At 37.1% G+C, this 15,182-nt stretch overlaps 1 protein-coding gene across 1 annotated transcript in view; it reads left to right on the forward strand.

The window, feature by feature from the left end:
• The first annotated feature begins 2,817 nt into the window (after positions 1-2,817).
• Positions 2,818-15,182, forward strand: part of TBC1D19 (TBC1 domain family member 19) — a 155,776-nt gene continuing 143,411 nt past the window's right edge. The window contains exon 1 of the mRNA XM_022566430.2: positions 2,818-3,039. Within this exon, the coding sequence (XP_022422138.1) occupies positions 2,941-3,039 (99 nt within the window). The 5' untranslated portion in view covers positions 2,818-2,940. The remainder of the gene's footprint in view (positions 3,040-15,182) is intronic.

The raw sequence follows: 15,182 nt of genomic DNA on the forward strand, positions 1-15,182 counted from the left end.
AAGTAAGGACATGTTCTGTTATACCCTGAAGCATGCCTTGTTTTTGCTGGCAGGGTGTGTTTGATGTGGTCCACACCCTTGCCTCTGTGAAGTTACTGGTCAGTGATTTTAAATGCATCCCCTCACCCACAGTGAAATCTGACACTACATTGTATGTAAAAGAAATCAAAGCAGCGCAGGTCTGAGAAAGTCAAGATTGGGTACAGGGCCTTATACATGTTGGCCCAGAGTACCTCTGCTCCGAATTTGAGGCAATTTCAAGGAGGCTTCTCTCTGCATCTAGTTTGCTGTTGTCTCCGTTTGTACAGTTTTAACCATTCAGATTATTTGGACCCCTTTTGCTATCATTTGTTAGTCTGGGTCATGGTTCACTCTAACATGTCAGAAATAGAGTGTTTTCCCAATCCTCAACCACACTAGGTAGAGTAAGAATTTCCAAGGTAAAGTTCTCCCTTGAGGGATAAATATGGGAATCTGCACCTTCAATGACTTTAAAGTAATAAAATGTCCAGATACACAGGTGGGAGGGGCCTGTCTACAATTCCAGCTCTTTATGTGCTGGCCTTACAATCCCTTTGGGACTGAGAATTCCTTGAGAGAAAGGACCATTTCTTACTTGTATTCCTTGCCATTCCTAGCACAGAGCAGGTGTTCTGAAAAGTCTGGCTAAATCGAATTGAAAAAAAACAGAGAACCGAGGGCATTCTAGAATTGAATTATACTCCAACACACCCGCTTCTATGTATGTGAGAAACACTTTTTTAATGTTAGGATTAAATTTTGTTTTTGCTTGGGCATGCCTTCAGAATCAAATCTGAACTTCTTAATTGCTGCTTTAAGACTGAAAATTGTTTTCTCTTTAAAAGAAAAGTTTTTAAAGCCTCTATCTGTGCAAAGAATTGTGCTGGCTACTTTCACATGTTTTGCTACATTTCTTTAGGTACTTTCTATTCCATTGTCAATTGAACTGAGCATTGTTTTTGCCAAATTATCTCAATTTAATATTTACTGATTTTTTAATACTAGGTACACTATCCCCTCAGGTGGGTATTTTATCCTCTTGTTACAGATGAGAAAGCTGAAACTCTGATGACGGAAGGGACTCATGCAGTTCCAAGGCTACAGAGTAGGAGGGAAGCTAGACCATCTTCTGACTCGACGCACCATGCCTTTTCTTCGGCTCCATGGTTTCATTTCTTTCCCTTTAGTTATCTCTTTAGTTATTAATCACTTCACCCTTTTCAATCTCAAAAGAACTTTCTCCACAGTTTTCTTTTTTTGTTCATAGTGATGTTTGTGCCGGAGATTCCTGAATGGGTGGGGTGTTGGGATGGAGGGACTGTAAAGAGTTGAAGAGATGTACTCATCTACGAGTTTGAGAAATTCTGAGTTGTGGGAGAACGTTTTGTAGAGTCTGTCATTAATTGCCTTAAGTACTTTTTTTTCTTTGCCTGCCTCATTCCAAAGATGTTTTAATAAACGAACCTGACCAAACAGGTTATTTGGAATTTGTATTTACCATCACAATATTCTGAACAGTTGTGTTGTGAAGACCAGGGTACTGTGCATAGATGCCAGAGGTCCGGTCCCTTTGAATTGTTATTGTTTACCTGGTTTAGTCCTTTGCTATTCAGAATATAGTCCTTGGGCCACCAGGGTCACGATCTCCTGGGAGCTTGCCAGAAATGCAGGTTAGCAGGTCCCACCAGAGGCCTATTGAATCAAAAGCTCTCTCGATGCCTAAGCACATTAAAATTTAATGCACTAGTTTTTGCAGCAATCTTGGTCTGTTTTCTTGGAATCTACATCTTCTCTGCTTAAAATATATGCACACACACATTTGAAATTAATTCTTTATTATTTTGGTGAGGTTATTCTAATACATATATTGTTCCATAGGCCTTATATTAGCTGGCTTTTGGAATGCCATTCAACTAATTAAATCAGCTACTTCTAGTTCTCTTAAAAAATTTTGCTATGTTACTTTGATGTCAAGAACCATGTTTTATTTACCTTTGTGTCCACAGTTTCTTGTATGTAAATGCTCAATTGGTTGAAAGCTGAATGAATTTTGAATTGATTTTTGATTGAACGAATGACTGCATGGAAGAAGAGAAATCTAGATGGCACATTCCTTAAGGCTGGGACAATGTCTTAGCTATCCTGGAATTGCCAATGCTTCACAGAAAACCTATCAATAAATGCTTCTTGGTTAAGTTGTAGCTGTTAGATAAGGAGATGCTGTCTATTTATTCCTGGCATAAGACCCCAGAGAACAGAAAGAGAAGGGGGAAAAAATGGAGTGCTAAGTATAGTACTAGGCCCCCTCACAATTGTTACCTCAGCTAATCATCAGAGCATCTTGTCAACTGGGTATTATTTTACTAAGGCGGAAACTGAGTTCTGAAATTTAAGCACCTCGCCCAAGTTCACACAGCTAGCATCACAGCCTCATAATTTTTGGAAGTCATTTGCAATGTCTTTGTGTGCACTGCCCTGGTTCTGTAGAGATTGGAAGGTTATTATTTTCCTTTACAATATTTTCCTATTATTTTCCTTTATAATAAAACACAAAATACACAACTTTCTGATTTCCCCTGGTGCATCAGAGGCGCTGTGGCTCTAGAGGAAAGAGCTCCTCCTCTTGCGTTTCAACAACAGACCAAGCAGGAACAATGGAGTGAAAAGCTACTCCCCTCCCCCCACCCCGCAGGTCGTTTTCTGCCAGCGGAACGCAGGGGCTGGAACCTTCAGGCGTGGGGGGGACCAGAGAGGAACGGACACACGGCCCGGCAGTTGCCTGGTAACGCCCGCTGGAGGAGTCCCTGCGTAATAAGGTCCCCGAGAAGTGTCACTGGCCCTGATTGGGACCCCGTACGTAGCCGGTTCTCTCCCCGCTAGCGGCCTGCCCCCGCTGCTTGGCGGGCTAGGACAGGGGAAATGTTGCAGGAGGAGTCGGATCTCGCTCTCATTATTGCCCAGATAGTCCAAAAGCTCAAGGGCTCCAATTTGTACGCTCAGTTGGAACGGCAGGCCTGGGTAAGTGAGGCTGAGTGGGAAGGGATGGAGACCAGCGGGGCCGTGGCGGTGCTTCGGCCTCCTTCTGCACCCCGCTGACCTAAGCCGAAGCCCGCCTCGGGTCTCTCCAGCTCCGCTCCTGGGCAGGGAAAAACCTCCCTTCCAGGTGTAAGCTCCACTTGCTCAGCTTCGGGCGTGAGAGTGATAGATTTTTTTTTTTTTTTTTTTTTTAAAGAAAGGTGGGGCACGTCACGCCTTTCTTCAGGCCAGAGAACCGCTGAGGCTATTCATTCATATTGTAGTCCTTTACAGGGTCTAATTTTTTAAGCTGCTGGCGTCAGTGGAGGTAGGTTGGACTACTTTTTCCATCCTGTAGGTGGGTTTGAGCCCCCAGGTACATTTTGGCTTTCGCGTCTATATATCACCTTCTTGCACTCTACCCTCCCTGCAATGATTGCCCGTCTAACCGTCCACTGGGCGTTTATCGAGTATTTTCTAATATGCTAAGTTCTTTGGATGCAGAGATTGATCAGGAGATCTTTCCCTTTTTTTTGTGAATGTGATAAATGGAATCATACAGTATGTAAAATTTTGTGCCTGGTTTCTGTCATTTTGCATAATGCTTTTGAAATTCATTCGTGTTGTTGGTATTTCAGTAGTTCTGTTCCTTTTTATTGTTGAGTAATATTTCATTGTTTGGATGTACTACGATTTGTTTATCCATTCATTGGTTGCTGGGCAGTTTTGGTTATAGAGCTATGGGTTGTTTCTGTTTATAGAGATTATGAGTAAAGCCAATACATGTTTTCTGGTATAGGTTTTTGGTTTTTTTTTTTTGCGGTACGCGGGCCTCTCACAGCTGTGGCCTCTCGCGTTGCGGAGCACAGGTTCCGGACGCGCAGGCTCAGCGGCCATGGCTCACGGGCCCAGCCGCTCCGCGGCATGTGGGATCTTCCCGGACCGGGGCACGAACCCGTGTCCCCTGCATCGGCAGGTGGAGTCTCAACCGCTGCGCCACCAGGGAAGCCCTTTGTTTTGGTTTTTAGTTTTCTTTTCTCTTGGATAAATACCTAGGAGTGGAATTGCTGAGCTGTATGGTAAGTGTATGTCTATAAGAATCTGCCAAACTTTTCCAAAGTGGCTGTATTATTTTGCATTTCCACCAGCAGTTATAAGGATTGTTTTGCATCCTTGCTAGTGCTTGATGTCAGTTTTTAATTAATTAATTTTTATTTATAATTACACTCCTCTAGTAGGAGCATAATGATATCCCATTGTGGCTTTAACTGCATTTGCCAAATGACTAAAGATATTGAGCATCTTATCAAATGTTTATATCTCCTTTGGTGAAGTAGTCTGTTCAAATCTTTTGCCTATTAAAAAAAATTGTGTTTGTTCTCATATTGTTGAATTGTAAGGATTCTTTATATATGGCATAAGTCCCTTATCATATATGCAGCTTGCAAATACTTTCTCCCAGTCTGTGGTTTATCTTTTCATTTTCTTAACTGGGTCTTTCAAAGAGCAGAAATTTAGAACACATACATTTTTATCAATTTCTTTCATGATTTGTGCTTTTTGTGCCCTGCCTAAGAATCTTTGCCTCCCCCAAGGTCTCAAAAAGCTTCTCCACAGTATGGAGGTTCCTTAAAAAACTAAAAATAGAACTACCATACAACCCAGCAATCCCACTACTGGGCATATACCCTGAGAAAACCATAATTCCAAAAGAGTCAGGTACCAAAATGTTCATTGCAGCTCTATTTACAATAGCCACGACATGGAAGCAACCTAAGCGCCCATCAACAGATGAATGGATAAAGAAGATGTGGCACATATATACAATGGAATATTACTCAGCCATAAAAAGAAACGAAATTGAGTTATTTGTAGTGAGGTGGATGGACCTAGAGTCTGTCATACAGAGTGAAGTAAGTCAGAAAGAGAAAAACAAATACTGTATGCTAACACATATATATGGAATCTAAGAAAAAAAAAAAAAGGTCATGAAGAACCTAGGGGTAAAACGGGAATAAAGACACAGACCTACTAGAGAATGGACTTGAAGATATGGGGAAGGGGAAGGGTAAGCTGTGACAAAGTGAGAGAGTGGCATGGACATATATACACTACCGAACGTAAAGTAGATAGCTAGTGGGAAGCAGCCGTATCATAGCACAGGGAGATCAGCTCAGTGCTTTGTGACCACCTAGAGGGGTGGGATAGGGAGGGTGGGAGGGAGGGAGACGCAAGAGGGAAGAGCTATGGGAACATATGTATATGTATAACTGATTCACTTTGTTATAAAGCAGAAACTAACACACCATTGTAAAGCAATTATACTCCAACAAAGATGTTAAAAAATAAAAATAAAAAAAAATAAATGGATCATGTCAGGAGGGAAAACCAGAAAACGATAAATTCCATATGTTTAAAAAAAAGAAAAGAAAAAAAAGCTTCTCCTATGTTTTGTTCTAGAAGTTTTATTAGTTTTAGCTTGCACATTTAGATCTAGAATCCATTTTAAGTCAATATTTGTATATGATGTAATGTAAAGCTTTTTGTTGTTGTTGTTTTTTGCATGTGTATGTCTAATACCATACCTATTTCTAGTACTTATTTGTTGACAAATCTATCCTTTCTCCACTAATTTTCTTGGCACCTTTGCTGAAAATTGATTTAGTATACACACACACACACACACGTGCATGTGTGCATGCGCAAATATTTCTTACTCTATTCTGTTCCATCGATCTATTTGTCTATTATTATGCTAATACCACACTATTTTGATTTTTATAACTTTATAGTAAGTCTTGAAATCAGGTAATTAGTCGTCCAACTTTGTTTCTCTTTTTCAATATTGTTTTGACTACTCTAGGTACTTTGCCTTATGAATTTTAGAATTATCTTGTAAATTACTACAAAAAACTTACTGGGATTTGTATTGGGGTTATGTTGAATGTAGAGATCAATTTGGGGAGACTTGACATCTTAACAGTATTGAATTTTCTGGCCAATGAACATGCTTTGTGTCTCCATTTATTCTTATCTGCATTTTCTCTCATCACTGTTTTATAGTTAAGTGCACAAATATTGCACATATTTTATTAAGATTTTCCCCAAGTATTTCATGTTTTTTTGATGCTATTAACATGCTGACTTTTTTTCTCATTTCAATTTCCAATTACTTGTTGTTAGTATACAGAAATAAAATTGATATTTGTATATTTACCATGTATCCTGGGGACTTACTAAACTTACTTGTTAGTTATAGTACCGTTTTTGTAGATTGCTTAGTATTTTCCAAGTATATGTGTCATTTGCGAATAAAGATGTTTTACTTCTTCCTTTCCAATCAGTGTGCCTTTTAGTTCTTTTTCTTGCCTTGTTACACTGGCTAGTGACACCAGTGCAATGTTTTATAGATGCTTTTTGTTAGGTTGAAGAAGCTCTCTTCTATTCCTGGTTTTCTGAGTGTTTTATTACTAATTGATGTTGAATTTTGTTAAATACTTTTCTTGTATCTGCTCATGTGATTTTTTAATATATGTTGATATGGTGAATAATACTATTTGGTTTTGATTGTTGAACCAATTTTGCATTCCTAAGATAAATTCTACTTGGCTATAATGCATTGTCCTTATATATTTCTTGATTCAACTTGCTAATACTTTGTTGAAGATTTTGTGAGTATTTTTATAAAGGATATTGGTTTATAGTTTTACTTTAACATCTTTGTCTAGATTTGATATCAGGTAATGCTGATCTCTTAAACTGAGTTGAGAAGTGTTCCCTTCTCTCCTGTTTTCTGGAAGAATTTGTATAGAATTGATATTATTTCCTCCTTAAATGTTTGGTAGAATTCCCAATAACGTTATTGGGGGCTGGAGTTTTCTTTGCAGGAACTTTTTTTTTTTTTTTTTTTTTTTGCGGTACGCGGGCCTCTCACTGCTGTGGCCTCTCCCGTTGCGGAGCACAGGCTCTGGACGCGCAGGCTCAGCGGCCATGGCTCACGGGCCCAGCCGCTCCACGGCATGTGGGATCTTCCCAGACCGGGGCACGAGCCCGTGTCCCCTGCATCGACAGGCAGACTCTCAACCACTGCGCCACCAGGGAAGCTCACAGGAACATTTTTTAATAAAGAATTTAATTTTTAAAACATGTGTGAGGCCATTCAGATTATCTTGTTGAATGTTCCACATGCCCTTGGAAAGCATGAGCATTCTGCTGTTACTGTACTATACATGTCAATTAGGTCAAGTATATTGACAATTTTGTTCAAGTGTTCTATATCTTTACTGAGTATGGAGGCTTCAGTCAGTACAGTCAGGAGCTAAGCTAGGCTTGAGTTTTGTTATTACTGTCATTAGCTTCAGTGTACCACAAGCTTGAAATTCAGTGGGCTGCTGTAACTTTGTGCTTAGAAATAGTCCTGGGGTACTGGAGGGTTTTTCTCAGTGTCTGTATCCTCAGTTTTCATTTGTCTCGTTTGCCTGTGCCACAGAGGGAGGTCTCTCTCCATGCTCTGATCCCTTCCTCAGCAGTAGTCTGTTGTTTGTTACTCAGTCCTAAGCTCATGGTAGATACAGGCGTTTTCTGTCCTCCTGGTCCTGTCTCAGTCCAGGTGCCTTGGGAGTGGGTCTTTGACAATGTTCCTTTCTCTTCTGCTTTTGGCAGCCAAACTTCGCCTTGTGGCAAATAATGGGTGAAAGAGAGATTCCTGCCTCTTTCTAGTTGTGGCTTACCTCTGCTATGTACTGGTACAGGATTTGGGGCCCGTGAGAGTTTTCTTATGTTTCCGCGAGGAAGACAGTTTTTGTATCTATCTCACCCCCAGAAGCAACAAATTATTGCCTCCCTCAGAGGTTTAAGGCCTCTTCCTCAAATGAGAGGAGAGTTTGGGCAAGGTGGCATGGTTGCATGCTTGTTTTGTAGTGGTAGCCTATCCTTTCTTGCACACCTGTGCCACAGAAGGGGGCTCTCTGCAGTCCCTGCTCTCCGTCCTGATGGAGACCTATGGAAGAGAGCATGCAAGTGAGTGTGAATTCCCCTTGGGTTCTGAGCTCCCAGTGTTTCTCAACTGACATGCTAGCCCACATTTCATCAATAACAGTTAACAATTTTAGCTGAATTCTTCGGTAGCCTCCTTTTCCTCCTGTGCTTTGCCAAATATGAAATAGTCTGGAGTCCCATCTGTCTTTAGAGGGGCTTGTTACTCTTTGGAATTTAGTTCACTTGATTGTCTTAAAACTTCAGTTTTTTGGTGAGTTGAAAAGTTATGATTTTGTAGATTATACCACTTTTTCTCATTGTTAGGGTGGGAGTGATGTTCCTTATTCTGGCTGTCCACATCCTATGCATTAGCAGAAGTCCAATAGTAAGTGCTGAAGGATTGAATCTACGTCAGGGAGAAAGATTGGTCTGTAATTTTCCTTTCTTGTAATGTCTTTGACAAGTTTTATATCAAGGTTATACTGGCCTGATAAAATGGTAGGGAAGTGTTCCCACCTTTTTTCTTTTCTATTTGATACAAAAATGTTTAACTGTGTTATTTCTTTCTTAAATGTTTGGAAGAATTCTCCACTGAAGCCTGTGTCTCAGATTTTCTTTTGAGAAGGTTTTTTATTTTGTTGTGTTTTGTTTTTAATTAGTAGACTTTATTTTTTAGAATGGTTTTAGGCTTACAGAAAAATTAAGTAAAAGGTACAGAGTTCCCATACATCCCCTTTCCTTATATACTGTTTCCCTTATTATTGGCATCTTGCATTAGTGTGGTACATTTGTTACTATTGGTGGACCAATCGATATTGATACATTATTATTAAAGTCCACAGTTTTCATCAGGGTTCACTGTTTGTGTTGTACAGGTCTATGGGTTTTGACAAATGTATGATACCGTGTATCTACTATTCCAGTATCTTACAGAATAGTTTTACAGTCCTAAAAAAAATTCCCTGTGCTCCACCTATGCATCCCTCCCTCCTTCCAAGCCCCTGGCAACCACTTGGTTTTTACTGTCTCTATAGTTTTGCCTTTGAGAATGTCCTATAGTTGTAATCATAACAGTATGTAGCTTCTTCAAATTGACTTCTTTCACTTGGCAATGTCCGTTATGTTACTGTATGTCTTTTTGTTTCTTGATAGCTTTTTTTTTCCTGAATAATATTATATTGTGGGGATGTATCAATTTGTTTATACATTCACTATCTGTTGAAGGACATCTTGGTTGCTTCCAAGATTGGCAGTTATGAATAAAACTGGTATAAACATTCCTGGGTAGATTTTTGTGTTGACATAAGTTTTCAGCTAATTTTGGTAAATACCAAGAAGCATGATTTCTGGCTTGTATGGTAAAAATTTGGTAGAAACTGACAACTTGTCTTCCATTGTGGCTATACCATTTTTGCATTCTCACCAGCACTGATTGAGAGTTCCTGTTGCTGTACATTCTCACCCGCGTTTGGTGTTATCAGTGTTTTAGATTTTGGCCATTCTGAGAGGTGTGTTCTGATATCTCACTGTTTTAATCTGCAATTCCCTAGTGACATGTGATATTGAATATCTTTTCATATGTTTATTTGCCGTCTGTATGTCTTCTTTGGTGAGGTGTCCCTTCAGGTCTTTTGCCCATTTTTAATTGGGTGTTCTTATTGTTGAGTTTTAGGAGTCTGTTTTATGTTTTGGGTACAAGTCCTTTATCAGATATGTGCTTTGCAAATATCTTCTCCCAATTTGTGGCCAGTCTTTTCATTCTCTTAGCAGTATCTTTCTCAGAGAAGTTTTTAATTTTAATGAAGTCCAACTTATCAATTTTTTTCTTTTATGGATCATGCTTTTGGTGTTATGTCTAAGAATTAATCACCAAACTTAGATTTTATCCTATGTTATCTTTTAGAAGTCTTATGGATCTGGGTTTTACATTTATGATCCTTTTTTTTCTTTTTTTTTTGCATGTGGATGACCAGTTGTTCCAGTACAATTTGTTGAAAAGACTGTCTTTGCTCCATTGAATTGCCTTTGCTCTTTTTTCAAAGATCAGTTGACTATGTTTGTGTTGGTATTTCTGAGTCTCTATTCCATTGATCTACTTGTCTATTTTTTAACATTGCCACATCGTCTTGATTTTGGTAGCTTTATAATAAGTTGAAGTTGTCAGTCCTCCAGTTTTGTTCTGCTTCAGCATTGTGTTGGAAAGATTTTAAAGAACAGATTCAATTTTTAATAGATATAGGAGTATTCAGATTTTCTATTCCTTCTATTGTCAGCTTTGATAAATTGTGTTTTTCAAAGAATTTGTTCATTTAAATGATATAAATAATTGGCTTAAAGTTGTCTATAATAAGCTATTATTTCTTTATAATGTCTGAAAAGTCTGTCACAGTTTCTGATTATGAAAATTTGTGTGCATATGTGTCTTTGAACAGTTTTGCTAGGTGTTTATCTATTTAATTGATCTCATCAAAGAACCAGTTTTAGCTTTGCAGTTTTCTCTTAATTTTGGATCACATCTTTATTATTAATTTTCTCCTATTTTCTTTGGGATTGATTTGCTGTTCTTTTTTTAGTTTCTTGAGATGGAAAACTAGATCATGGATTTCATGATATTTCATGATATTTCATAATATTTTCTTTTTTTTTTGTACTTTTTTCGAAGTACAGTTACTGTACAATATTATGTTATAGGTGTAAAATATAGTGATTCACAATTTTTAAAAGTTGTACTCCACTTATAGTTGTTATAAAATATTGGCTATATTCACCACGTGGTACAATATATCCTTGTAGTTATTTTATACCTAATAGTTTATACCTCTTAATCCCCTACTCCTATATTGCTCCTCCCTTCCCTCTCCCCACTGGTAATGACTAGTTTGTTTTCTGTATCTGTGAGTATGCTTCTTTTTTGTTTATTCACTAGTTTAAAAATTTTTTAGATTTCACATATAAGTGATATCATATAGCATTTGTCTTTCTGTATGACCTATTTCACTTAGCATAATGACTTCCAAGTCCATCGATATTGCTGCAAATGGCAAAATTTTGTTCTTTTTATGGCTAAGTAGTATTCCATTGCATGCATATATATGTGTGTGTGTGTGTGTGTGTGTGTGTGTGTGTGTATATGTGTGTGTATATATAATATATATATATATAAAATCTCCCATCTTCTTTATCCATTCATCTAATGATGAACACTTAGGTGGCTTCCATATCTTGGCAATTGCAAATAATGCTGCTATGAACATTGAGGTGCATGTATCTTTTGGAATTAGTGTTTTTGGTTTTTCTGGATATGTACCCAGGAGTGGAATTGCTGGATCATATGGTAGTTCTATTTTTAGTTTTTTGAGAAACTGCCATACTGTTTTCCATAGTGGCTGTACCAATTTACATTCCCACTAACAGTGTAGGAGGGTTCCCTTTTCTCCACATCCTCGCCAACATTTGTAACTTGTGTTCTTCATGATAACTATTCTGACAGGTATGAGCTTTCGATGTGCATTTCCCTGATGATTAACAATGTTGAGCATCTTTTCATGTGCCTTTTGGCCATCTGCATTTCTTCTTTTAAAAAATGTCTATTCAGTTGTTCTGCCCATTTTTTAATCAGGTAGTGTTTTTTTATATTGAGTTGTATGAGCTGTTTATATATGTTGCATATTAATCCCTTATCAGACATATTGTTTGCGAATATTTTCTCCCATTCAGTAGGTTGTCTTTTTGCTTTGTCAATGGTTTTCTTTGCTTTGCCAAAGCTTTTAAATTTAATTAGACTGCATTTGTTTATTTGCTTTTATTTCCTATGATTTAGGAGATGGATCCAAAAAATTATTGCTGTGATTTATGTCAAAGAGTGTTCTGCTTATATTTTTCTCTAGGAGTTTTATAGTATCTGGTCTTACATTTAGGTCTTTAATTCATTTTGAGTTTATTTTTGTATATGGTGTTACAGAATGTTCAAATTTGTTTTTTTACATGTAGCTGTCCAGGTTTCCCAGTACCACTTATTGAAGAGACTGTTTTTTCTCTGTTGTATATTCTTGCCTCCTTTGTTGCAGATTAATTGACCTTAAGTGTGTGGGTTTATTTCTGGGCTGTCTATCATGTTGCATTGATATATGTGTCTGTTTTTTTTTTTGTTTTTTTTTTTTGCGGTACACGGACCTCTCACTGTTGTGGCCTCTCCCATTGTGGAGCACAGGCTCCGGACGTGCAGGCTCAGCGGCCATGGCTCACAGGCCCAGCCGCTCCGCGGCATGTGGGATCTTCCCGGACCAGGGCACAAACCCGTGTCCCCTGCATTGGCAGGTGGACTCTCAACCACTGTGCCACCAGGGAAGCCCTATGTGTCTGTTTTTGTGCCAATACTATACTGTTTTGATTACTGTAACTTTGTAGTATGAAGTCAGGGAGCATGATTCCTCAGCTCTGTTCTTTTTCTCAAGATTTTCTTGGCTGTTTGAGGTCTTTTGTATTTCCATACAAATTTTAAAATTATTTGTTCTAGTTCTGTGAAAAATGCCATTGGTATTTTGATAGGGATTGCACTGAACCTGTAGATTGCCTTGGGTAGTATGGTTATTTTGACAATATTGATTCTTCCAATTCAAGAACACGGTGTATCTTTCCATCTGTTTGTGTTGTCTTCAGTTTCTTTCAAGAATGTCTAGCAGTTTTCTGAGTATAGGTCTTTTACTTCCTTAGGTAGGTTTATTCCGAGGTATTTTATTGGTTTTGATGTGATGGTAAATGGGATTGTTTCCTTAATTTCTCTTTCTGATTGTTGTTAGTATACAGAAATGCAATAGATTTCTGTATGTTAATTTTGTATCCTTCAACTTTATTCTATTCATTGATGAGCTCTTGTTTTCTGGTGGCATCTTTAAGATTTTCTATGTATAGTATCATGTCAATGTTATTGATTTCCAGGTTAATGTCAGTGTTGTCAGAGAACGTTCTCTGACTGATTAACTATTTTAAAATTTGTTGAGGCTTGCTTTACAATCTAGTATGTAGTCAATTTTGCTGCGTGTTCCACATGCACTTGTAAATAATGTGTATCTGTTACTGTTGGGTCAGGTTGGCTATATATGTCACTGAATTCCAGGTGTCAGTTATGCTGTTCAGCTTTTCTATAATCTTATTGAATTTTTTTCTGTTTGTTACCAGCTATTCAAAGATATATGTTTAAATCTCCCATCATGCTTGTATATTTGTCTATTTCTTTTAATTCTCTAAATTTTTAAATTTATTTTAATTTTAAGGCTATTTCATTGGTTGTATATAGCTTTATATTGTGATAGCTTCCTGGTGGATTAACCCCTTAATCTTTATGAAATGTCCTTCTTTATCTCTAATAAGGTTCTCGCCTTAAAGTCTGTTTTGTCCAATGTTAGTATAGCCACAACAGCTTTTTTTGGTTAGTGGTTGCATGGTATGACTTTTTCCATACTTTTATTTTCACCCTTTCTGCATCAGTGTCCTTGTATAGTTGTTTTTTAAATCCAGGCTGACAAATCTTTTTATTTTATTACTTAGTATATTTACATTTAATGAATTTACTGATATATTTGGTTTTATATTTCTGGTCTTAATATTTGGTTTTTTAATTTGATACATTTGCTTCACATTCTGCTTTCTCTCTTTTCTTGTATTCTTTTGGATTATTCAGATTTTATTCAAATATTTTTGTTGTTCTATTTTTGTCTCCATTAATGTGATAGTTACACATTATTTTACTGTTATTTATGTAGCTACCCTAGAGGTTACAGCATTTATTCTTGATTAATTGTAGTCTTGAATAAACTAATTTTTTTTTTTTTACTGTTTCCCTGTAATGTAATGCTAGAACTTAGAACACTTTACTTATTTACACCTCTTTCCTTTGTGTTATTTTTGTTATGCATTTTATTTTAAATTCCACAAGACATTGCTATTATTCTTTTGTAGCATAAGTATTTAGTCAGTATTTGCTGGGGTTTATTTTTGGTTTTTTTGGTTTTGCATTTTAGTATTTTTAATGGTATTGCCAGCATCAGTGCATTCATTATGTGATTTTTCAGAAAGGAGTCGAAATCCTCTGACCTCGATTCTGATTGCTTCTGATTTGTAGCCGAACTGCCTGAATGGGAAAGTTAAGACTATCTTAAGAAAGAAAAAAAGTAATATTTACTCATTTTTAACCAATTTTTATCCTTTTTGTTTCTCCTTATTCCCTCCTGCTTTTCTGTATTTACCCTGGGATTATTTTTCTTCTGCTATAACAACCCTTTTTAGTATTTGTTTCAGTGCAAGTTTCTGGGTGACAAGCTGCTCAGTTTTACTTGTCTGATGATGTCTTTATTTTTGAAGGATTTTTTTTTTTCTGTGCATAAATTTCAAAGTTGTCAGTAATTTTTTTGTCAGCCTGTTGAGACATTTCATTGCTTTCTGGCCTCTTTGTTTTCTGTTGTAAAGTCAGCCATCAGGCTTTTTGTTATCCACTGAATGTATGTCCCTCACCTTCACTCTGGCTGTTTTAACATTTTCTATCTTTGATTTTCAGCAGTCTTGTTAGGATGTGCCTTGGTGTGTTATTATTGTTGTTTGCATTATTATTATTATCATTTAATTTATTCTGGTTTGAGTTTGTGGGGCTTCTTAAATCTGGGGTTGATATCTTTCTCCAGTTTTGAAAAATTCTTGGTCATTATCTGTTTGAATATTTGTTCTGCCACATTTTTCTCTCCTTTCTTTCTGAGACTCCAATTTGTACGCCTATTAGATTTTTCACTGAGTCTTACTTATCTCTAGTACTCTTTTTCTTTACTTTACATTATTTTTTTCCTCTGTGCTTCAGTTTGGAAATTTTCTTTTGGCCTTCTTTCAATTCACCAATCCCGTTTTATGCTATTTTATATCTCTTGGTAAATCCATCTAATGAATTCTTATTTACATTTAGTGTATTTTTCAATTCTAAAATTTCCAAATGGTTCTCTTTTATTGATTCCAGTTCTCAGGTAAAATTACCTGCTTTTCATCTACTTTGTCCAGTTTTTCTCTTTTAAAAAAATATAACTCAATTGTTTTAAAGTCTTTGTCAGTTAACACCAAAATCTGGATCATATGTGGATCTCTATCTATGGTGTTATTTTCTCTTATCTTTTATTCATCTGATTTTG

Source organism: Delphinapterus leucas, chromosome 5, assembly GCF_059928025.1.
Source record: "Delphinapterus leucas isolate spDelLeu-1000000601 "Yukka" chromosome 5, BTC_Dleu_Yukka2, whole genome shotgun sequence".
Taxonomy (NCBI): domain Eukaryota; kingdom Metazoa; phylum Chordata; class Mammalia; order Artiodactyla; family Monodontidae; genus Delphinapterus; species Delphinapterus leucas.